The sequence below is a fragment of the Astyanax mexicanus genome, chromosome 1 (assembly GCF_023375975.1).
Source record: "Astyanax mexicanus isolate ESR-SI-001 chromosome 1, AstMex3_surface, whole genome shotgun sequence".
Classification (NCBI taxonomy): domain Eukaryota; kingdom Metazoa; phylum Chordata; class Actinopteri; order Characiformes; family Acestrorhamphidae; genus Astyanax; species Astyanax mexicanus.
The window spans coordinates 94510189-94535841 of NC_064408.1; the positions used below are offsets into that span (position 1 = coordinate 94510189).

The 25653-nt window shown below is 40.0% G+C and overlaps 1 protein-coding gene across 6 annotated transcripts in view; it reads left to right on the forward strand.

The window, feature by feature from the left end:
* sulf1 (sulfatase 1) overlaps positions 1-25653 on the forward strand; it is a 182546-nt gene that overhangs the window by 121371 nt on the left and 35522 nt on the right. For 5 of the 6 annotated variants that reach the window (XM_022685621.2, XM_022685646.2, XM_022685632.2 and 2 more), the window contains 2 exons: positions 18933-19181; positions 21535-21774. In XM_022685621.2, the coding sequence (XP_022541342.2) occupies positions 19013-19181; positions 21535-21774 (409 nt within the window). In that variant the 5' untranslated portion in view covers positions 18933-19012. Of the gene's footprint in view, positions 1-8438; positions 8492-18932; positions 19182-21534; positions 21775-25653 lie in introns of all 6 variants that reach the window. The other variant, XM_022685639.2, reaches the window with a different exon arrangement.

The window sequence follows — 25653 nt, forward strand, 5'->3', positions numbered from 1 at the left end:
TTAGAACTGTAATGAGTCAAAGAACCATTAAGATGCTAAAATTCTTAAAGTTGATGTCCGTATATTTTGGGATTTAGAGCCCTCTCTGGTGAGAATGGGTAATTGCACAGAGCGTGCGGAAGAATCATTTTAAACTGGGCGGGTGTGATGTGGTCTCATTTCAGAGTGGATGAATCCGATTCCAGGTTATGTTCAATCAGAGAGACAGAGAGAAAGAGCTCAGTCAGAAACTTCACTCCTTCGTTTCTTTCCCCTTCTGAAGTCTCCATTGCTCCACCAGCTGCTCACGTTCAGTAAACCTGAGCCAGATCTTTTAGAGGCTGTACATGTGATGTAAGTACGTTAAGACATGTGACGTGGCCAAAAGAACTCCCGTGACCAGTGACCAGACCTCACAGTTTTTAGAATGAATATATTAGGCTTAGCAGGAATGGTTGTTCCATCACACTATTTTGTTCCATTGTGTTCCATCACACAATATTATGTCTCATCTCCAATCAGAAATGCATTTGCTTTTTTTTGCAATTTAGAAACTAAATATTACAGACTGCCACTTTAAGTTCTTTGCACTTTTATACCCTTTGTAGTGCTCCACTGTATGTGCAAATGTTTTTGCTGTGGAACACTGTGACTGTGATTTCTGGAATTATGGTGTTCCAACCAATGTTTTAGGGATTAGTTGGGGTGGTGGCAATCATCCAGCATCCTGACATCACTAAAGCTATTAATGCTACTGAATGCAATAAAATTCTCACAGCAATGCTTCAAAAACTTAGTAGAAAGCCTTCTCTGTCTGCACAGTAGAGACAATAACTCCATCAAGAGCAGGATAAACTCCTCTCATACCCTTGAATTCAGAAGAAACAATTGATGAACAAGTGTCCAAAAACTTTAGTCCATATAGTGCTGTATAGATCCATTATCGCTGGGCTTTATTATGCATTATTTTGGGGTATTCAGTGTCCAGGAACATTAAGATAAGTGTACTCTTCCAGTCACATAATTCACTGAAACAGGTAGTTTTCCCTAACAGACAGTAATAGCCCATAACTCACATTGTTGTACACTTATAAAGTGATTCAGTGGATTTACTGAAAATATGTACATCATATTAAATATGGTCAAACAACAAGATTTGACTTGCTTTTGGCAGCAGCTCTGTTAGTTTGATTCAGTCCGGACTTCTGTTCCCTATTACAACATCCTACATGGTGATTTTCCAATTTAGGAAATATGGATGGAGGGTTTGCGTTTTAATGATATACCATGATGCAAACCACATGATAATCAAACCTCTATAAAATCAGTATGTGAATAACTATGATTTATCATGAACAGAAAGATTAAAGGAAATCGAATAACTGCTGCAGAAGTAGAAGATTTTTATTTATTTGTTTGGTTTTTTGAGAAGGCACAGTTGCACTTTATGTTGAAGTTTATGATTCTGAACCTTTTTCTACTGAGAAATCTGGATCCAGCATTGCTTTCTTTAAAATCTGCTGCACAGACCAGGACCAATTATCGGAGTTTGCAGTCAAACAACTGTTAAAAGTGGCTAAAATCCAATATTTTTTTGTTTATATTTCACAGTTTACCTGCTGTGGAAACATAACCTGAAAGGAGGCATTCATTTTTTAAAAACTCAACAGGAATTTAGAATACAGAATTCTGTATCCCATAGGGCTGCAACGATTAGTCGATATAATAGACAATGTTGATTATAAAAAGTGGTCGACTCCAAATGTTAACTATTAACTAATTAAATAATCGTTAGTTTGTAGCACTACACAAACTACAGGGGACACTTGCACAGTTTACACTCAGTTCTGCCTACGTCTCTAAACATGCCCAGACACAACAGTTTTTACATATTTTCACACTAAATATCAGCACTTTTTAACAAATTTTTCAAGAGCAATATTTTGGACATTTTGCAGGGTTTAAAATCGCATATTTAGCAGTTTCTATCAGTTTAGCGATAGAGAAGGCTAGAAACAGGAGCCATAACAACAGCAAGCAGAGTTGGAGGGCATGGCGAATTAATCGTTGACTAATCTGAGAAATAACTGGCAGATTAGTCAATTACCAAAGTAATCATTAGTTGCAGCCTTAGTATCCCATCTATATATTGACCTATCGATCCATAACTGATACTGTTCATTGATTAATCTATATTTCCGTCTATATTTCAGTAATACCTGTTTTAATGATCTCCAATTAATTAGTATTAATTATCTTAAGTATTTAACAGTACCCTTAATGACACTGAAAAGTAAAATATTCTTTTATTTTTTATTCCAGACCTAGAAGGCATTAGTGAACAGGCTACCATTTAAACAGTTCTGTGCAGCGTCTATCCCTGCATGAGTCATTGGCACCCAGGCTGCCGCTCTGTGTGATTGACCTCTGCTGTGGCTTGCTCTTGAGTGGAATGCCCATAAAGCTTTCACTGCGTTTGCCTCGACTCGCCAGGGGCCGGCACGCAAAGGCCCGTGCAGTCCAAACTCAGCGGCTCTGCGGTTTTCCTGTTTGGTTGCCATGGTGTGATCAATGAGGCAACAAGGGAAGGCCTAGGACCTAAATGTTGAGTTTATGCGAAGTGACATTACACATTTTACGTGTTTAAACGGAGATTAATCACACTGGAAACAAGCTAGTAGAGGCCGGCTTGATTGATCGCTGTTTTACAATGCGGCGCGAGCAGACCAGGGGGAAAAAACTGAAGAAAGACCTGCTTAAGATTTATTTATTATTATTTTTTTTTTAATTATTGATCGTCGGGCTAAATGAGCGGCCGGAGAGCAGCAGCAGATGGAGCAGGGCTCTGGTTTTGGGTGTTTATGCATGGCGTGCTCTGAGCGCTGTTTGCTCTGCTGGCACTGGCGCAGTAAACGTGCATGAATGTTTGGCTGCGTGGCCCGTTCCAAATGAATCATATGATTGAGGCGATCATATAATCTGCGCGGGTGGAGCCCTTAAATACAGGTGCTGCAGGAGAAGATGCCAGAGAGGCCCCGGTTAATTGAATTACAAATGACGTGTTTGCACGCTTAAAGAAAAGCCACACACATTTATGCCACTTGTGGTGGAAAGAAGAGCTGCTCCCAGTATAAATTATAGGCTGTGTAGATATAGGTCTCTCTCACTGAGTGTCTGAATTTTTCCTTCTCTGTCTGTCTGTCTCTGTCTGTCTCTCTATTAGGATCTGGCTCATACATCATTTAGTCCATAATATTTGCCAGTTTTCGATTTCTCACCAAGAATTTAATAAAAAAAACACCAACGTATAACGTATATCATGTACCACATGCGATGTGAATGCCAAGGTTTCCTTGAACTCTTAAATATGCAATTATCTAATTAGTTAATCATGTACTTAAAATAATAATGCACATACAGTGCACATTAAGTGCCAGCAATATGAAAAAAAATAGATCTGTCATATCTGTGCTTCTCAGATTAAAAAAAAAAACATTCTGTAGATGAAAATGTCTTCTTGAATATACAACGGGTACAACTGTGGTGATTTTATAAACCACAGATTTTATTCACGTTATTTCATTTTTGTATTTAAGGTTTGTGTTCTGGTTTTATCACAATCTTAAATGTGTTTTTTTTTTTATCCTACAAAAAAAAGAAAAAAGAAAAGGTGGTATTAGTGATTGCATTTTTTTTTTAATCACTTAACCCTCACTTTGTCTGTCTGCTTCCCCATATCTGCATAAGTAGCTTGGTAATAACAGACCTTTCTCTGTTTTTTTTTTTTTTTTTCTCTTTCAATTTTTTTTGTATCCTGAAGGCATGTGTAGCAGCAGTAGGAGATATCTTAGGTGTGACAGATGGGGTCAGCGATGGCTCTTTGCCTTTCTGGTTCTTTCTTGCATTTCCTTTTGCTCCTGTCTGCACATGCTCTGCATTCTGAGAATGTATCGTTTCACGGTGGGCCAGAAGTACCCCAGTACGGGTCTGCTGACAGAGCCTTACACCCTCCTTACACAGGACCCAGGGTGGAATTCATGCTACAGAATCCCACAGAGCTTTTTTCAGGCTTTTACTGCTGCTGTGTCAATGGGAATATGCATGAAAAAAACACGATTGATTGGTGTGCTGTAAATTGACAGTTTAGAAGCTACAACAAAAACTTTTGTTCCAAATATCATTGAGGCCAAGTTTGGAGCTATAGGGCTAAGAGGATAACTTAGCTTGCAAGTGATCAGAAATCTCAAAAGCATGTTTGTTTAAGGTTAGATTTGAGCTCATTGAGAGTTAAGGCATTCAGTTTTTAATGCTAATTGGTGGACTATAGGCTTTTTTACTTGTTGCCAAGTTGGTGGCCTGGCTGCAAAGAAAAATTGTGCAAATGTAATGTTTGCTTTTGTAAGATTTGTCCAATCCAATTTCACACCTTGGCCCTACCACTTAGCCCTATCCCTCTATTTTGTACAATCACACCTAAGGGTAGGGAGTCCCAATTGTTGTTAGGCTCAAGGGGTAGGGGAAATATTAGGGGCATATGGCCCTTCAAAAATGGAGGTTTTTCAAAGGCAAGTTTGAGTATTTTTCTTGTTGCAATTTATGGTAACCATGATTTAATGTGTAGTTTTAACGTTTTATGGCCATTTTCTTCAAACCAAAGCTAGCTAAATTTCCTGTTCCATCTTAAATGGTGCAACAGATGGCAGAGGCTGCAGAATTTAAGGTGGAATAAAACATTTAATAAAATAAAATATATTAAAATGTAATTTCAGCTCTCCATCACAGTGGAATTAAAGAATGGACAACAATAATTACTTGCTGCACCTTTAGTTGCTGAACTTTAGCGCTCCATTGCAGTCACATCAGCTTTGTAGGATCGTCGACAGGTTCTTGAAGGGTCGTCCCAATTCTTAGGGGTAGTATTTCACCTCTTTATCTTGTAACTATGTTCCAAAAGGAAAGAGTTACTCTCAAAAACAAGTAGTAGGGGTAAACAAAAAAAGCCCAAGTTTAAAATTTGATTCTGTTAGACTGTAAAGTTGTAGCGGTCAGGGCTGTTGCTTATTCTCCACTGGACCATCTATTTTTATTTGGAGTTTTTGCACTATTGGGTTAGGCCTGCCTTATTACAATAGCAATAGGGTGTTGATCCCTGTAATCCTTTTTTCCCTTCCTTCGCCTGTGGTTTGGAGTTATTATACTGAGCTTCATTTTATCATCGTTAAATCGGGCAAAAGCTCCCCCGCCGCAGAACTCTCAGGAACACAAACTACTTAGACAAGCGTGACATGTTAACAAAGCCTGCGATTCTCAGCACCACGTCAAAACAGCGGAGCACCCTTTAAACAAATCCGTCGAACAAGTGGCCCATGATGGGTGTTCATTAATCATTAGAGGATCTGCATGGGTCATTACATCTGTAAACTGCCTCGGTGGAGTCTTCTCACCAGCCCATGGCTGTGAATAATGAGCCTGCGAGGACACCAAAGCTCCAGAGATCTACATGACTCTTTTTAGTTCCACCTAAAGCTCCATGCCAGCGCTCGCTTTCTTTCCCCTTCACTCAGGAGCAGCGAACATAAAAAAGTGGATTAATGTTTAAAGATTTGTAATGTTGCCACATTTCTCAAGTCGGAGAACAGTGAGTGAAAGCATGGATTACTGAAGTGGCGAGATTACTGTAGCTCAAACCCGAAATCCCCTCAGCTCTCTCCATGTGGAAGCCTGATGCTGATTTATTGGAAAGACGAGTGCAGAAAGTGTATGTGTCGAGAAGAAGAAAGTACCTCAGTGGAAAGACATTGAAGCCCTTTTTTTTTTCTTTCTTTCTTTTTTTTGGTTTTGTTGATGCCTTTCTTTTTTGTGGCATTTTAATAATAATATATCTTTAGATGCTCTTGGTGTTGTGGTGAAAGGACGAGGGCAAAGAGTGCAAAGAAGCTGTGCGTGAAAAGTCAACATTTGGCAACCCTCAATGTGGAAGAGGAAAAGGTTTTGAACAAGGCTAGCTAAACAAAAAGAACAAAAAAAAAAAAAGCCCTGGAACTTCTTTGGCTTATTAGATTAGATTCTTCTTCTTTGGCCAGCCTTCTTCTTGTTGACGTCTAGGCGGAAATGTAATGTTTATGCTGAAGCCATTGCGCTCTTCCCAGAGTGATTTATCTGTCACATGGTGAGTGAGAACAGTACAACATGGGAAATGTCTTTTTTTTTTTTTTTTTTTTTTAGAGGAAATACATTTACAGAACGAATATGTGCCCCCCATTTAGTGAAGTAATATAAGGAAAGAATTTTTTCATCTTTTTTAAATCCTCATAAAGCATTTTCTTTACTGCATCTGTTTCTCTGTTATTTACCATATAGGCACTGTTGATCAAAGGCCTACGCTTTTAACAGGACCTCCTTGCCGGGTTCATTTGTCTTCCTGCCTGTCTTTTTTTGTGCTTCCTTCATTAACTAGGCACTTGTGTAAAAAAAAGAGAGAGAGAGAGCCTCCTGGAAAAAAACTCTTAAAAACAGTGCCACGGGACCACCGCTCACCAGCGGCAGCAACAGCAAAGATTCCTTGCCTTAGTGGCATCAAGCTCCAGAAAGATTTTTTTCTTCAGTCATTTTTACCTCACGGTTGCCAGACTTTAACCACCAGTTTTTGATTTCTACCCTACCTGGCAACACCAGTTGTTTTTAAATAGAAAAATAGTAGAGAAATGCTGGAATTGGCTTTAAGCTCGGCTTGAGCTGGTGCTCTGTCTAGCAGGTGGCTGGGACGAGTTGGAGCTCCAGGAGAAGAGCGGGCTAATCTCTTCAGAAGCCAAGCCGAGGAGGAGCTGAATGGAATTTGCTTAGCTTTGGATTCTGGGTTGTGTGTTTAAGCCCCGCTAGCAGGCTAGCTTCCACACTTGCAGAGATGTTACCGGCTGTAGATGGATGACTTCCTGAACCTAGACATTAATGCCTCCTGGTACTTCTCCGTGCTATAAAACCTCCGGCATGCCACAGTCAGTCTTGGCCTATATGACTTCTGAGGCTACAGGGGCCTCTCTGCCATGGTTAATGATGGATTATGGAAAATCATAAAACTCTCCAAGGTCGCTTATTCCACCCCCACCCTACTCCAGCCCTGCCTGAGATCTCAGACATAAAGGCTAGCGCAGACCATGGGGCTTAGTGTGGGGATTAGCATGGGCTTTTGGCTGGTTTTAAAGGTGTGAGAGGGGGACTGACGCTACAGCTGGAGATTTGGCTAGCTGGCATCATCTGCAGCTGGTTGGATGGTGGAGGTCCCTGTGGCCACTGTTGGCTTGCTTTAGGCCAGGTGCCACTAAGGACTACGCTGTTAATGGGGGTTGGATTGCACTTGTGACCACTGATGGCTTCTGTGAACTGCTGCCTGCCGTTTGCCCTGTAGTTTGCTTGTTCAGTGTAGATTTGTGGAGTTTGTGGAGGAAACTTGATCCAAACATACCTTTGCTTGTTGCTCAAACTTGACGCAACCTAACCTTTTGCAAACCAGACCAGACCAATTAGCATCTTGCATTATTTAAACACCAAAAGGTCCTATGGTTTAATACTTATCTTTATGTGGTTTCTGACTCTTTATTGCCGCATCCACATTGCAAGGCTTACTTAATAATGTTACCATATTGAAGGTTCACATTCATATTGACACTTTTTATGCACATTGTTTTCTTGGAGTCATTATAAATTAGGAAACCAGTTTCTGATTTAAATATGAAGAGGAGTTCTGTTAAGCTCAACATGTCGTCCGTATACGGATACAGTCCAGCCCTTCAACAAAAAGAGCCAAGTAGTTTGTTAGCTACACCACTAGTGGAAAAAGCTGAAAAATTACGTTTTTGACCATTATTGAGCTAAATACTTTAAACTATTCCTACATTTTTTCAGATTCTTTTCATTGATTATTTATTTTAAATGTTATTAAAGCATGTTCAGTTTTGATTAATTTTGTCTTTTACCATTTATAGAAATTGGAACATGGTTTATGTGACACACAACTGTTCTGCAGCATTACAAATATGGCCGCTAAGTTGGACAGACTTTCCTAAAAGAAATTTGCCCTCAATTATCAACAGCACTCGTACTAAGTGCACTCAATAATAAATAATAATTCTGATAAAATCACATGAAACAAATATATATATATTCACTTCAGCTTGGTATTGTGAACAGAGTGAATAGAGAGTCAGTATGTGTGAGAAACAAAGTGATCAAGACTGACCTTTTCTGTACATTTGACCATGTTTGCTAGATTAGCCTCAATAGTTCTGCATTTTGAGTAAAAAGGAAAATTATGTAAATGTTATTTTGCTGTGTTTTTATTTTGTTCCTTAAAGTCTGGCGAAGAAAAATGCTCCTTCTTGTCTTTTAATAGGTTCTCTCACACTAGATGCCCTTAAATACACTCACACTCAGTCTCTCTCTCTCTTTCTCTCTCTGCACAGTTCCCACCAGACCACCTGGTGCCGCAGCAAGCAGGACTTTGAAGTCTGAGAGAGTAGGATTAATTTAATTATATATTTACATGCATTCATAATTAATGAAGGGGCCCTGGCAGGTTTGCCGTCTGCAGAGCTTCATTTCAGGCTCTCCATTTCAGCTAAGGATTAACTTGGGGCCGGTTCTCATTGTTTCCTCAAAGTCTCTGACTGCCATTCCTCTTTAACCGCATCGTCAGTGTATTAAAATAGTTGACTGTAATCAAATCGCAGCCTCTGTCATCATAGCCCCCCCCACACTGTTCTGTGTGATGGGTAAATGCTAACAGCTTTTTAGCTAAATATAGTCCCTGCCTCCAATAAATCAGGAAGTTTGGGATTGGCTGTGAACTCCATGCAGCTAAGGTGCAGCAGTATGTAATGTTCATGCTTTGCTTTTTTTTTTTTTTTTTTCCAAAAGCTAAAACCATTCCAGTCCATTTAAAAAGCAGGCACTATTTTTGTCATGACTGGAATTTGGTTATCTTCCCATCGTTTGCTATTTCAGCCTTTTTCCAAAACCACCAGATGGTTCAACTCAGGCCAGAGATGTTCATTTTCCTGTGGGTTGGGACAACCTGAACGAGGCTCGTGTCCTAGCATCTTCATGCAGCCTAGGCTGGCTTTAGCTTGTTGACAGGCCACTGGCATCCCTCAAATTCGATTTGGTGTGCAAGACTGGCTCAGCTGTTCCAGCAGTTTGATAACAGCGTGGGTTTTGGGAAGAGCGCTTGTATATACCCACACCGCAAGTTAAACTCCCCAGATCCTTGCAAACAAACTAAGCTTTGGGGAGAAAAACAACCCCAAAACGTCCAGAGTCTGTGGGATTTTCCAAACATGCAGCCTTGGTTATGATTTGGATCCTGGTGAACGTTCCGTTCCCAATTATTACGTTTTCCCAGGCTGTAGAGAGCTTCTGTCCTGTCTTCTTAGGAAGAACAGTATGTTATCTAAGTTGTGATAGTCTGTCTTACAATATTGGCGTTATCAGTATAAATAAGTGCAGTGCCAGTATACTGGCATGCCAAAGTATGAAGTGTTTTCTCAAGAAAACAGCTTGCAAACAGACACACATGTATACATTGTGAGGTGTTATCTTGTGAGTGATGCTGAACACTGCCCAAAATGCTTTTGAGAACATGACATGACATATATCTGAGTTTGAGTCAGGCCAGATAGTGAGTGACTGATAGATGAGACGGTCTATATTAAAAGTTCTGGGGTCATTCCAAATTGTCTTGTGTGTACCAGAAATACTTAATGGAAGGCATTATCACCCACAGTGGTCTGTGCAGTGGGTGGTAATGATAAATACCAGGGGCATCTGGCTAGAATTGTCAAGAAAAGCGAAGCTCTTACATGCATATGCACAATCAATGCAGAAAGCCCCCCAAAAAAATTTTTGCAGCATTTTTTGGCAAAATTCATGGGACATGCTGCTAATTCCTGTCCTGTGACTTTTGGCATGTGTCTATTAAAACAAGGTCATGATGGTTAGGAGAATAAATTAGTGAGTGATAGATGAGTGAGTTGTTGGTTGGTTGGTTGGTTGGTTGGTTGGATGGAAAAGTAGATGGATGGATGGATGCATGAATAGGTGTTTGTACAGCTAAGTACAATATGGTTGGATGTGTAGATTTGGATTGATGGGTCAGTAGATGGATGTTTTGATCAGTATATAATTAATCAGTTGAGTAGGCAGATGGATGAACGGGTTAGTAGATTTTTGGTTGTTTGGCTGGATGATTTACATCAAAAGAGTTCAATAGGTTGATTTGTGGACGAATAAATTGTTTCCTTATTGTTCCCTAAAGAGAACATTTCTAGTTGTTTTTTTTTTTGTTTTTTTGTTTTTTTTTTAGGACCAGTGTGTTGATTCATTCCAAAGGCTCTACACAATCACAGTATGTAGCATTATAATGTCGGCAGTACTAGCTATGCAAGCTAAAAAACATTCTGAATATGAATGAATGTTTTTTCAGGCCTGGTTTTGTACCGATAGCATTTATTGTGTAGCCATTGAGTAGCAACTCGCTTTTGCGTTATATTGTAACCGCAAGAGTCAAAGAAGCCGCTCGCCTTTCATTATGCAGAAAAAGAGTAATGGAAAGTGCTGGTTTTTCATCTTCTGAATGTGTGGGAATGAATGTCTGGGCCTGGTGGTGAAATTCCCAGTCAGTCGCTCTGCTGAGGTGTGTGGTATGTCATTAGTGAAAGGCAGCGTGTCTGCAGCGCCTGTTTGAATGTGTGCACCATTCTCTCCACAGTGATTAAGCCAAATGACCTAGCGGACTGAGAACAAAGTGAAACCACTTCAGTGGGCTGCCACATTCCTCCTCTCACCACATAATCAACACTCGAGCCCACCAGTGAAAGAGTGAAAGAGCAGCCCACAGAGCCCGGCTTCTGCACAGCCTGAGGAAAAAACAGCGCGTTTGGACGCTCTGCGTGTACGATGTCTAGGTCACGATCTTTTGAGGCCAGTGTGGTTTATATTTTTTCACTGGTTTGGAAATGTGGTCATAGTCCTTTAAGACGTATGCTTTATTTATCTTTCATTTTACCCATTTTTAACAACGGCATTACTAATGGTGTGTGTGTGTGTGTATGTACAGCTGTGAAAAGCACAATTTCATCTTTATTATGAGGTTAGGTTGTATGCCAGTGCGCTATCAAGACAAAGTATGACACAAGCTTTTAAAAATTGGAATAAGCAATATGGGTGTGCAAATGCATCAGTCTGATTCTAATTATGTAGATGTTTCCCCCAAAAAATAGGTTATTTTTCTGTGCTGTGAGCATCTTTGAGTCGTCGTTTCAGTGTAGAGTGTGTCCCAAACCACAGACTACCATACTAAATAGTATGTTTAAAAAAATGTATATAATGTAGTTAGTAAAGTATAGACGTGTGTGCATTGGAACCAAAGCATGAATTAGGACATCATGGAAGCCTAATAACACCTCAATGCAACTTTTTTTATTAATAACAAATTCTTCACTTATTTAAGTAAAAAAAGGACTAATAGTTTAGTAAACGAGATTAAACTGTTCAGCAGACTGCAGTTATTGAACTTCTCATAGTTCAGTTTTGATCACAATGTAAGGCAGAATAATTGGAATGTGGTATTTTGTCTATAAAACACACACACACACACACACACAGAGAGAAAGAACGCTTGTTGATGGAGGCTCCGTGTGGCCTGTGGTGTGTCCTGGCCTGCTCTGTGGGATCACACAAACACTCACTCACTCACTGCGCTTGTTGGCTTGGACAGGCCTGTGTGTGTTGATGCTGATCCACTTCAAAAACCAAAACCCCACATTTCTCATCTTCTGTGGTTCAATGGTCATTGATTTGATTCACCATTGATAGTAAAAGAAAATAGATCAATTATTTTAATAATATTAACACATTTTCCAATTTACATAAGCCTCTGACTTATCAATTAAATTAAATTATTAAATCACAGATTTAATAGACTTCATACTGGATGATTACTCCAGTGTTTTACTTTGCTTCTCCAGGAGAATTCAACCCAGTAGCCGAAGTTCTATCAGCTTGTGCAATCCCCACACTTGAATGAATGTCACTGGGGGGGAAAGCTAGCAAAGTTTACCTCACATTCCCAGATGATTCCCTTTCAGTCCCCCGTGGGTGAAGAGGTTTTTTTTTTTGCTATTTTGTAGCTATTAGTCATCTCAAAAATTATATATATTTTTTGAGTGACAGCTGAAATATACAATATATATATAATAAATATCCCATTTTTTTGTGTTCACACTGGGCATAATAATTGAGCTAAGCTTAATGAAAAAAAAAGAAAAATATGCCACTTTTGCTGCGTTCACATTACAGGCCTGAAGTGGCACGAAGTGTGTGGTTTGAGGGTCTTTACCACACGCAGCCACAGCAGCACAAGCCTGCCAGGAAGCTTTCTGCCATTGTCTGTTGTAACGCTGCGAGGTCACAAACACAGCTGTGCGGTTGAGCAGAAGGCTGCATGCCTCCGTGTGCACTATTATTTATGAAAGGGGGGGGGGGGGGGGGGGGGTCAGAAAAAATACAGCATAATCATGGAAGTAAAGATTTTGGATTGCAGTGCAGGACCCTTGTCCTGTCCTCCCATTAATCTGAAAATTACCCCCCATTTTCGCCGGGGGCTCTTTTTTGGCAGCTGGTTGGCCGGGCTGAAAGCTGACATAGTGGCCTTTTTGTTTTTCTCCTTTGAACCTCCAAGACCTTTCTTCTCCCTCCATCCTCAATATTATTCCCCGAGCTTAGCCCTGATTAATACAGTAGAGGCTAATTTACTGGGTCATTTGCTCTAATCCCTAAAAACAATAAGTGGTGAGAGACGATGCTCACTCTGCTGCTCGACTGTGGTCCAGAAGAAAGCGTTCCTGTGTTCTTCTGTAATGCGCGGAGTCCTCGAACGGCACGGCTCAAAACAGATGTGTGCGGCAAAGGAGGACGGAACGAGTCGGGAGCGGGAACCAGAGTCTTTCAGTGCTCTTTAATTTATTGGCGAAATTTGTAGTTTGTTACAGTTTGAAGACATAATAACATCACATATTTTACATCATTTGACCATGAGCTTCCTTTTTTATTACATTACTGCACGCTGTGGCAGTAAACACTGTTAGAGATCCAGCATGCTATCCTGCGAACATGCTGTAGACCTTCAAAGTACTAAGTTTTAATGCATTTTCGTCTTTGTTTAACATGATTTCCATTGGAATTAACATTTTAAATCAGTTAAAGAGCTGCATAGTTGCAGTAGCGGTGATATTTGTGATACTGTAATTACAGAATTAATTAATAGATGCTGATACCAATGCAGTATTAGTGTAAAGTGAATGTGTTTTGTGAGGAAAGACAAAAAAAAAGAGTAAAGACTTTTAAAACAACTAACCAGTTCCCCCCTCTCAAGATTACATTAACCAGCCCAGTACAGTACAGTGAGTATCAGACACAGCAGAGCTAACAAACATCACTAACAGCACAGGATGTATCAGACTCTTTCAACTGGTGCTAGACAGCATTAAAGTACACTTGAATGGCTTGAAAGAACATTACATTACAGAAGCACTGCATGATGATGCATTAGCAAGTTTGCCTTTCGAAAGGTTAATCAGGTGCCTACCCAATATTGAGGTACTCAACGTGTATCAAGTGTATCTTTGTTATTTTTTGGAGTGGTACAGTATCTTTAATCTTTACCTTTATATAAAGGAAAGTGTTTTTAAGTGTTTTTTAGAAGTGTATGTATACAATAGTAACTGTATGCTAGAGGTTATGCTATTATACAGTGAATGTTGAATGTTAAATGAATGTTAGAGTTGGCAGCTCTGTCTTAGCGAACAAATCCTTTATATAATTCAGACTTTGCATGCATGTTGTACACCACTCATGGCTCTCTGTGTTTCATGTCCATCCTTCAGAGCAGCTCGGTCCGCAGGATTCCTGACTGGCATATTCATTACAGCCTTCAGAGTGAGTCTGCTCTTGAGACTTTGCCCCAGGCTAGCCACAGTGAAGCACAGTGCGTAGCCCAGCGGCTCGACCGGTCCTCAGAGACTTCCCTGATCTGTACCGGCCCTTTTGCGGGAACGGCTTATTTGAGAACAGAAAAGCGGCTGTTTATTGAGCTGCTTTAAAGCTACGCTGTCGTTTTCTAGTCAAGTGGAGAGCACCCACTTACACCGCACAAAAGTTTGCGTAACAGTTTCTCCTGGGCCAGCGAGGGCTGCCAGTTCTCCGGCAGGCCGCTCTGAACATAAACATCACATTCTAATGGCTGCATACCAGGCCTGCGCTTAGCTGGCATGGTCAGTGCTGCAGAGGGGCTTCTGCTGCTCATGAAAAGCTGCTTGCTTTGTCTCCAGCAGCAGGTCAGCGGAGGACTCTTGCATCAGTGTGTGGCCAAGCGAAGTCTTGTCTTGTTGGCTTTTTCTCTTTCTTTTTTTTTTTTCCTCGGTGCAATAATGAGGGTAATTAAAACGAGGCTGTAATTGCTGGCCCTCCCTCCTATCCATTCAGCCAGAGCAGAAAATAGAAGAGCTATTTTGGACTGACCATTTTCTAAAATTGCAGTGCTGAAAGGAAGGCGTGGGTGTTGGTGTCATCCTGGAGCGCAACGGCCATGGGGGTGAATTTGAGGCTTGCCGGCAGAGCTCATTATCTGACTGAATTGTGCTAAATTAGCGTTAATGCTACTGATTAAGGCAAGGTTTTTAGTTACTAAGAGCTTGCAGTGAATGCATTTACATACAATAAAAAAAATGATTGTTCAAGTAGTCAAGTAAACAGCATACTCACGATTTGTCAGATCAGAGTAAGATGGCTGAAATAACAACAAAAAAAAAAAGATGCAGAGCTTTCAGGCCTCAAATAATGCAAAGAAAACTAGTTTATATTCATACAATTTTAAGAGTTCAGAAATCAATATTTGGTGGAATAGCCCTGGTTTTTAATCACAGTTTGTCATGCATCTTGGAATGTTCTCCTCCACCAGTCTTACACACTGCTTTTGGATAACTTTATGCCACTCCTGGTGGAAAAATTCAAGCAGTTCAGCTTGGTTTAATGGCTTGTGATTATCCTTCTTCCTCTTGATTATATTCCAGAGGTTTTTAATTTGGTAAAATCAAAGAAACTCATCATTTTAAGTGATCTCCTATTTTTTCCAGAGCTGTATGTGAACAAACATACAAATAAACAAAACCGATAATATCATTATTATCAAATAATATTGAGGTCATGTCCATTTACTGTACGATAATTCAAAAAATGTAATTATGGTGACAGGTCTAAAAAGAGCTGGATTTTATCTCAGTAAAAAGATTTCACAATCCATGTTTACTTAGAACTAGATTAGTGTCAGATTTCTCAGCGATTTCTAAGTGAAAACAGACTGTGGTATTGGAAATAAGAGATAGATACACTGAAACTGAAAAAAATTAATAATCCTAAACTTTTAGCTGATATATGTGCATATTGTGTCTTGATATGTTAAAAAATACCTGCATCTGTGTTTATTGGCTGGTTACAAAGTAAATCCAATTATTGATGTTTCCCATAATCTGACTACCCAAGTTCAAGTCAAAAATGTTGACTGGATTACTGACATCAAATTATGAAATGCATGTAAACGTCCTTCATATTAGTGGCAAATTCGATAATTTGCTGATGCACTGTTGCGATATTATCTTATACGATAATATCTTAAACATGTAAAATACAGCATGCGCATGAGCCTCTAACCAATCACTGAATGATTCACACTCGCACAGCCCCAACAAACATTAGCAGGTATATACTGTATATAGTGCAGCCCAATTTTAAAGCACATCACATCAAGGGTTTGCCTGTGAGTGTGTGTGCATCATTTAGATATGTGTATGTGAAAACTGTGTCTGGACCCTGCCACCCCTACTCCTGGGGGTTTGTCCAAACAGCGCCAGTGTTTGCACAGCGCTGTCGGGGAGACTGTTCTGGCTGGCCCTCGCACTGCCTGTCTGAAACCCGTGCTGTCCAAAAAAGCTCTTACAGCTCCATCTGAGAAACAGCTTATCAGCAGAGCTGCTGCCCAGGATGTAAAACATGCAGAAATGTGCCAATTTACACTTTAAAGCTTGAAATTCTGAGCTGTAAAAAATAATTGTTTAAGAGAAGAATAAAACCAAGGGGTGATTCAAGGATCAGAGGTTGCTTATTAAAAAAGAAAGAAAGAAAGAAAGAAAGAAAGAAAGAAAATAGAAAAAACTGTACTTTAAATTGAGGAGAGTTCCCAAGAGGGGTGAGAGTGTCATTTCAGAATTAAAAGAATAATTAAGATTCAAATCAGAAATCCAAAATTATATGTACAGGGTACAGATGTGTTACTTTTATTTTAAAAACCTTTTCAGCAGATAAGAAGATAATGCTATAGTACTACAATAAAAAAAAATCCTCCCACAGCTGTATTTTCTGTTATCTGGTCTAATTTAAATAGCTAAAAGCGTAAAATCTCTTGAAAAAACACTATGGATTTTTCAGGGCATCTGCTTTATATATAAACCTTATTCTTTCAACTGGACCAGAACTTGCTATATACTTTGGAAATACAACCCAATATCCATCATTACATTACATTATATGACATTATATTTAGCAGACGCTTTTGTCCAATCGACTTACAGTAATGATGAACATTTAATAACGGAGGACATAGAAGTTCAAGGTTAAAAAAAAAAAAAAAAAACATTTTTAGGCAGGAACTAAAGGAGGCCAAATCAAAATAGTGGAATAGAGAAAGAAAAAAGGGGAAGAAGGAAATGAGGTTAAAAGTAGTTTGTTAGTTGGAGGAGTTAGGAGATTAAGTGCTCTTTAAAGAGCTCTGTCTTTATCTATAATATAAAGAAAGAAAACGCACATATATGTAGATATGTTCCCAGACTGAATGTCTGGATATTTCCCGCCCTTTTCCTCTTAGTCCTCAGGGCCCTTTTCAAAGCCATTGTCAGGGCTATATTTGAGGTTTGAGGGTCAGCAGTGCTTGTTGGTGTGAGCATTAGTGAGAGGAAGATGTGAGAGATGTTCTAGTGAAGGCTCAGGTGCGTAAACACCCATTTGTTTCGGCCCGTTGCTTCCGGACAAAAGGGGCCCCAGCAGCAATCTGGTGTGTGCCGTAAGGTGTTCACACTAATGACTTTCATCATGCATTAATAAAGGTCAATAACGCTGCCTGCTTTCCTTCAGGGAAAACACTACTCTCCACAAATACCAGTGGAGAGGGCATGCTGGGAAACGTTCTGCCACATGACTTTCTAATGTGAAGGTGTTATTGGCTGATTAATTTACATATATATCTTTTAGCAGTGAGAGCTGAGTTGTCCTCTCAGGTCTTCACTCATCACTTTTTTACTATACGTTGAATATATATTGCAAAATCAGTTGAGAATGAATTATTCATTGACAGAATGCATAATTAATTGCATGGTTGCATAATCATTTTCATTTACTTTACATTCTGAATTAACTGACTGTGCACTCTGACTCTCGGCTCCTCACTCTGCAAGTTCTATACAGTTTTAAGGATCTGTAAGTGGGTAATTTTGGTAAATTGTAGCATGCCTTTTTTATTTCATAACTGTAGAATTTATAACTATATTAAGGAAAATGCATTATATTCTAGGAATGTCTAGGTTATACTGGACTTCTGCACTTTAAATATCTGCCTTATATACAGTCCTGTGAACCGTTTTATTCTTTTAGAAGTTCCAACTTATACAACATACTTAATATTAAATAGAACTTTGCTACGTGATCCAGTTTGGACATTTCTACTGTTTTTGATTCATCATGATTGCTTTTTTTTTATGGAATTTTGAGCAGAATCTTGGACACAATTTAAAACTTTTAATATTTTCTCACCTTATTTCCATTATTTAAAGCCACACAGACCCAACCAACAAGCACAAGAATGTGAACCACATGGTCCCCTCTGGCCAAGCTGGACTGTCTTTGTCATCTTCACTGATGCATAGAGTTAAGTTGACCCCCCCCCCCCCCCCCCCCCCAACTCCAAACGGGTGTTGAGGGCAGTGAGGGGGTTAATGTAGCGGAACCTCCTCTCTCTGTCCGAAATGCCTTGGGTTCCTCACACCCCACCAGGGGTCACCACACCCAGGCCTTCTGAGAGACAGGCAGGCTAGCTCTGCGCTGGGATTGGCTGCCTTTGGTCTAGTGGCCAAACGTTGCCAACCAATGGGGAAAGTGTGTGTTGTAGTGGGACAGATGAGTGTGAGCTCTTGTCAGTGTGGAGCGGAAGGGAATGCACTGAGTGTTAGGGTGTGTGTGTGTGTGTCTGTGTGAGGGTAGCTAAAGAGAGGGAAGAGAGGTATGAGAGCACTGTAGGGAGCACACAGGTAGGATTTAAAAGCACCGTGAGGAACTCTGACTTGTGGTTTTGCTGTTATTGCTAATCATTTTTCATTAGTTGCAGCCTTTTTCAGCACATTTGTACGCTGCATGTCAGCACACTCATTATTTTAAGCCGTTTTTGTTATTGCAAGTTTAAAGTGGTCAGTGTGACGTGAGCCATTTTTCTCCAGGGTCCTGCTGTTTGGTTTGTGGAAGCTATATATACAGTATAATACACACAGATGACATGCAGTTTAAATGTAGAACGTAAACGATTTATCAGACGCGAGTGTGTTTAAGTGCTTTAGCCAGCGATCTGGAAACGCCGTTCATTTTGTTATTTATTTCATTTATTTTATGCTCATGTTATTTTTGGTCTGTCCAAAGACAGAAAAAGGAGAGTTTGTCTTTTAGATCTAATGCAGTCAGGGGAGCATTTGTTCTTACTTCATTTCTTTTCAGCATGTCTTGCTTTCTTTCTCTCTCTCTATTTGTCTCACTATACTTGCATATATTAATAAGAACATTTTTTTTTTTTTTTTTTTACCCCCCAGACTTGCTGGTGGATGAACCAGTGGCCTGAGAGTAGCAGTGTTGGTCCCAGTGTGTGGTGTGTGTGCGTGTGTTCGTGGTGATGAAGCACTTGTGTCTGGGCTGGCTCCTGGCCCTGGGCCTGGCTGCCTCAGTGGCCTCAGGCTTCACCACCCGGAGTCAGAGCCTGAGGGGCAGAGTGCAGCGCGACCGGAGAAACATCCGCCCCAACATCATCCTCATCATGACGGACGACCAGGACGTGGAGCTGGGTGAGAAAAGCATACAGATACCACACATTGCTTTTTTTTTTTTTTTTTTCCTTTTTTTTTCCCTTCAAATGAAATGAAAAACGGAACAAAACATTCCATTTAATAAATCATAATGAATAATCTTAAATGTTTAGTGTTGAATGGAACACTTAAACAGCCTGTTTTTAAACCAAGACTCTGTAAACAATGACTTGGACCTTCAAAGCTCACTTTAATAGATATGTTATAGAGAGAAACATGAGCATAAAGGAACAGACAGCAAAGCAGGCCTTGGTTTTTATACTTGCCAATTCAGATGTCTGCATGTCTTCAATAAGGAATTTTTCAGCGGAGTGGCTTTTGGTCTGAGAGAGTGAAGGACATACTGTAGTATTGAGTTACTTTTATTATACATGAGAACGGGTCAAAGCAAGTGTGCTGGTTAGCCATTTCCGCTGCCCTGTCACTCTTCTCCCCGAACGCTCATTTTCATTCGAGTTGTTCATTATTAACTGAAGGCAGCCAGGAAAAAATGATTTAGTGTTTGGAGAGGAGGCCTGTGCCCTTAGCTGGAGTGTTTTCCAATCCTTGATGATTTTGCAGTCTAGGCATTCTGCTTCCTCGCCATCAGAACTGCCTCTCGCCATCATCATAATCATAATTATCATCAACCGGACTAAATTCCTCGCTTTGACTGTATAACAATCAGCAGCCCTCCATCTCAGCCAGTCACATTCGGCGCTCGCCGGCCGTTTCGCATTTTAATCTTCTGCGACTGGAAACGGTCGTGCTCGAGTGTCTGAAAGCCTCGAGGCGTTTAGTCATGCGACCGCAGACGGTCCCTGCAATGCCACAAAGTGTGTAACATTCTCCACCAACAGCTCGAGCTTCTCAAGTATCCCCATCACCCATAGTTCATCAGACTCCACTCATACATATGAAGGCACTCCAAGCTCTGAACCCTGTGAACTTTTACACACTGTATACTGTGCTGTTAGATTTCTGTGCTGTGCCAAAATTATTTGGCACACTTGTTCAGCAAAAGCCTTGTGTAACTGTCAGTCAGCTATCCCAGCAATCCAGCATTTAAAGCAGAGGTTTTCACATTTTTTCTGCTTGCCAAAATAAGCACTAAACTGTTTTTGTTTGTCATCATTTTGATTTGTGGGCATCTGATTGGTCTACGGAGAGAAAAAGCTTTCATGACAAATGCAACCTTGGCCATTGGGTAAACTCAGAAGGCATTCACTTCCAGTCAAAAGTTTGGACACACCTTCTCATTCAAAGTTTTTCTTTTGTAATTTATTCAATTTATTTTCTACATTGTAGATTAATGTTTAAGACATCAAAACAATTAAAGGAGAGATATGTAATTAGGTAGTAAACAAAAAAGTGATTGACCTCCACAATCCCCTGATTTAAACCTGATCTGAGATGGGGATTTGAGGTCATTTGGGGTGAGCTGGAGCTTCACAGCATAAAGTAAAAAGCTATAAGAAAACGAAAAAAACTATTGTTCAGCACCTCCAGAAACTCCTTCAAGACGCTGAGAAATCTATTCCATGTGACTCTCCCTCATGAAGACACTGAGATTAAAATACAAAGAGGGTGCAGATCATATTCTGGTTTAACACTGTATTCACAAAATAATTCTGTATTCTGTGACTTCAGTATTAAATTCTCAATGTAAAAAATCACAAAAAGAAAGAAAACACATTGAATGAGAAGAGCTACGTTTAAACATTTGACAGGTGCTGTATATAATATATAGGCTTCAAATGATGCACTGACTTTGAACTTGATAAAACACAGTGGATCAACACCAGCAGATGACATGTCTCTCCAAACCATCACTGATCATCAGGACGTTTTGGATTTTATTTGGAAATCAAGGGAGCAGAGTCTAGAGGAAGAGTGGAGAGACACACAGTGCAAGCTGCTTGAGGTCTAGTGTGAAGTTTCCTCAATCAGTGATGGTTTGGAGAGTCATGTCATCTGCTGGTGTTGATCCACTGTGTTTTATCAAGTCCAAAAAACAAGTGCAGTGCAGTGCAGTGTTTTCCCAGAAAATCTTACAGCACTTCATGCTTCCCTCTGCTGACAACTTTTATGGAGATGCAGATTTCATTTTCCAGCAGGACTTGGCACACTGCCCACACTGCCAAAAGTACCAATTGGTCTAATGTAATATTAAATAGATCACTCTGTGTGTAATACATCTATATAAAATACGAGTTTCACACTTTAAAAAGTTACTTTATTTTAGTAATTCAGTTCAATGATTTTCATTTTTTTCTAGATGCACTTTTATGTTTTTTTTTTTTTTTACATTCTTTTGAGTATCAGAAAATGACAGTACTTTATTCTCTCGCAGGCTCCTTGCAGGTCATGAACAAAACCCGTAAGATCATGGAGGACGGCGGCACCTCCTTCACTAATGCTTTTGTGACTACGCCAATGTGCTGCCCATCCCGATCATCCATGCTGACGGGCAAATACGTTCACAACCATAACACGTACACCAACAACGAGAACTGCTCATCACCGTCGTGGCAGGTCCAGCACGAGCCACGCTCCTTCGCTGTCTACCTCAACAACACTGGATACAGGACAGGTATGAACACGTTCCTTTAATAATTAATAGTTTGTTTGTATACTGTGATTAATAGCAGGTTTTATGCTCTTTGTTGAGGGTTATCAGTTCTGATTCTGAGGGTTTTAGTTCAGAATAGTTTAGTGATTTTCTTGCACACATAATGAGTTGAATCAGGTGTGCTTACACAGGGAATAAAAGGGAGGGCTGCAGGACTAAAACTGGACCCCCATCCAGTTATGTTTTTAATAGATAGCATTGTTCAGTGTTAAATACTCATAATTTGCCAATATTTTCTGTAGCCTGTCTAGGTTTTTTTTTTTTTTTTTTTTTTTTTTTTTTTTTATCAATCATTTATCAATACATTGATTGTACCCCTCATTTTCAATGCAGCCGAGCCTTTACAAAATTAAAGGGACTGAAAAATAAGTTTAAATTATAAAAACAAGCAAACGATATAAGATTTAATTAAGAATAACTAAAATAATTTAAAATAAAGGATTTGCAGAAAGGCTAAAATGTAAAGCAACAAAACAAAGAGATAAATAGAAAGACAAAGAGGCCTAAATAACACCAAAATTATAAAAGGTAAATGATAGAACTAAACTAAATAAAGAATAATTATTTAAGTAAGTATAAAAAAATGAAAGGAAGAAAGAAATTAAATAAAAAGGTAAAAGGCCAAAGGTAAAACCAGTAATAAAACAAAAAAAGAAATGAATAAAATAAATAAAAAGGCTAAAAGGTAAAACATAAAATTATATAAATAAAAAGACAAAATAAATAAAATGACCCTCTATTAGTAAAATCCCAGTAACCTGCCAATTCACACCCACTCCTGAAAGACAAATGCCAACTTCATACACACACACACACAGCTGTCTGTCTTTCATGTGCTAAAGCTAAACCTGGCTAAGCTGTCCACCAGGCCCACCAGCCTGTTTGTCTTTGTGTGTGTGAGGCCTAAGTGCAGGGTCTTAATACTGTCTGTGCTCTCCAGCTGATCCGTTAGTCTACAATTATCTTTCTGGGCTGACTGGCAGCTTGCCCAGCTCTCTCAAGAGATGTTTGAACTTGGCTTAGTGAAATAGCGGAGATGTGCACTGATATGTAAGCAGACTTTTAAAAAAGCGCTTTTAAAGCAAGCCACAGTCGGATGTGCCGGGATGGAGGTGTCAAGACTGAGCCGTGTTTACCAACGCGGGTCTTTTCACACTTACAGGAATGGCATTTATCAGACACTAGAATCCAGAGTGACATACAGTTTAATTATGTTACAGAGGTATGAATGAGTTACTGTATAATCATATATGAAATGCCAGGAACTGTAGAAGACTTTTGCCACGACCCATGGAAGCTAAACAATGATGGCTTTTTGGACCTGCGGGATACACATGCAGAGTTTACTGCATTGAATGTGGAAGACACCGCCATTCATGATCATTAGCAACCACATTGCTGTCCACTGTGGGTGGTAATAGTTTCTGTGACATATTCATAGAAAACACACACGTTTGGTGATTCTAAATGTCTTCTCATCTTTAAAAATATTATACTTCATATGTCCGAAACAAGTATTAGAACTCGCTTGAGCATTAATTAAGGTCGCCTTGCCATGAACACACTGGCCAGAGTTCTGTCAGTCACAAGATAGCACCTCACAATGTATATGTAGGGTTTGTACGGTCATGAAAAACCTGTAATACGTTTTGTAAAAAACTAAAAATACCCAGAAAATTTTAAAAAGTCATGGAAATTAGAAAATTTTGTTTCCGTTTCTGTTTTGGTTAAAAAAAAAAAAAAAATTGGACAAATCTGTCACATCTCTCTAAATCCGTCACATTACCTATCTGTCTGTGAGTTTCAGCTTCAACTATAACTGTAAATTCACTCAGTGAGAGGAAATGCTGATTTAATGCTCTCTGGTTTCATTCAGACACATGTAAGGCAGAGACGTGCAAAATATGCAGAAATGTTTCTCAGCCAGTAAAGCGTGACATTTCAAAGTGTTTTAAATTAATTTGAGGTGAGATATAGACCTACAATAACCAGTTTTGACAGTTTTTTGGGTTTCTTGCCATGTCTTTACTGATGTTTTAAAGATCATATGTTCATTGAGCTCAGTGCTCATTCTGCTGGACCTCTCGGCCGCATTTGACACAGTCAACCATGACTTTCTCTTAACTATACTCTCAAACATGGGGATCGCAGACAATGTGCTGTCATGGTTCAGATCGTACCTCACTGGGCGCTCGTTCAAGGTGTCGTGGCAAGGACAGCTGTCCTCAGCCCGCTCCTTATCCACTGGGGTTCCCCAAGGTTCGGTACTGGGACCCCTTCTCTTCTCCATATACACCACCTCTCTTGGTCAGGTTGTCCGCTCACATGGATTTTCCTACCATTGCTTTGCTGATGACACCCAGCTATACCTGTCGTTCTCACCTGAAGATCACTCAATCTCTGCACGGATATCGCAGTGTCTCTCTGACATATCCTCATGGATGAGGGAGCATCACCTTCAATTAAATCTCTCAAAGACTGAACTTCTGGTTATACCAGCAAAACCATCTTTTCAACACAACTTCTCTATAAGCATCGACTCTCTCTCTCTCTCTCAACGACAAAGGTTGCTAGGAACCTGGGTGTTCTGGTTGATGACCAGCTCTCCTTCATGCACCATGTGGCCTCAGTTGCTCGGTCCTGCCGCTTTGCGCTCTATAACATCCGAAAAATTTGACCGTTCTTGACGCAACAGGCCACCCAACTCCTGGTGCAAGCGGTCGTCATCTCACGCCTCGACTACTGCAATGCCCTGCTAACTGGCCTCCCGTCCTGTGTAGTAAAACCACTCCAGATGATCCAGAATGCAGCAGCACGTCTGGTCTTCAACCAGCCAAATCGGGCACATGTCACCCCGCTGCTCATTGAGCTCCATTGGCTACCAGTTGATGCTCGCATCAAATTCAAAGCTCTTACTATCGCCTACAAGTTGATGACAGAACAGGCTCCTTCCTACCTGCACTCACTCCTGAAGGCTTACGCTACCTCCCGGCCGCTGCGCTCCTCCAATGAACGTCGCCTCGCTTTACCAAACGTTCACACAAAGCAATCCAGACTGTTCTCATACAGAGTTCCCCAATGGTGGAACAAACTACCTTCCACTACCAGATCAGGAGAATCTCTCGCTATCTTTAAGAAACTCCTGAAGACAGAGCTCTTCAAAGAGCACTTACTCTCTTAACACCTCTAACACACTAACTACTTCTAACCTCATTTCCTTCTTCCCCTCCTTCGCTCCTCTATCCTATTATTCCCCTTTGACCTCCTTTTATCCCTATCCAAAGATGTTTTACCTTTAAACTTATTTTACATTGTACTTGACTATTGTAAGTCGCTTTGGACAAAAGCATCTGCCAAATGTAATGTAATGTAATGTAATGTAATGTAAAATTGGCTGCGAAGGCATGAAAAAGTCATGAAAATGTATTGGTTGAAAAGTGTATGAACCCTGTATACCACAGGTGTGCTGTGGTTATTCCCAAGCTGTTGTGTTTCCTGACCTTATGATCAATTTACATACATGCAGATACATACATACATTAACAGCATGGCAGTGTACACTTGTGACCTCACCCAAGATCTCCTACTGGTGTAATGTTGTAAGCTTACCTGGGAAGCGGGATTGAACCCCGGTCTGCTGGATGGATTGTGGTGTGGAATAGTGTTTCATAGATTACATTAGACTTGTTTGACCTTAACCTGGATTTATTCAATTAAAAAAAAATGTAAAATCTAGTCTGATTTTTAGAAATGTTTTTTTTATAGATTATTGTAGACTTAACAGCACTAAACCCACAGTTTGCACTTTTTTACACTGATAAAGTGTGAGTAAAGCTTCAC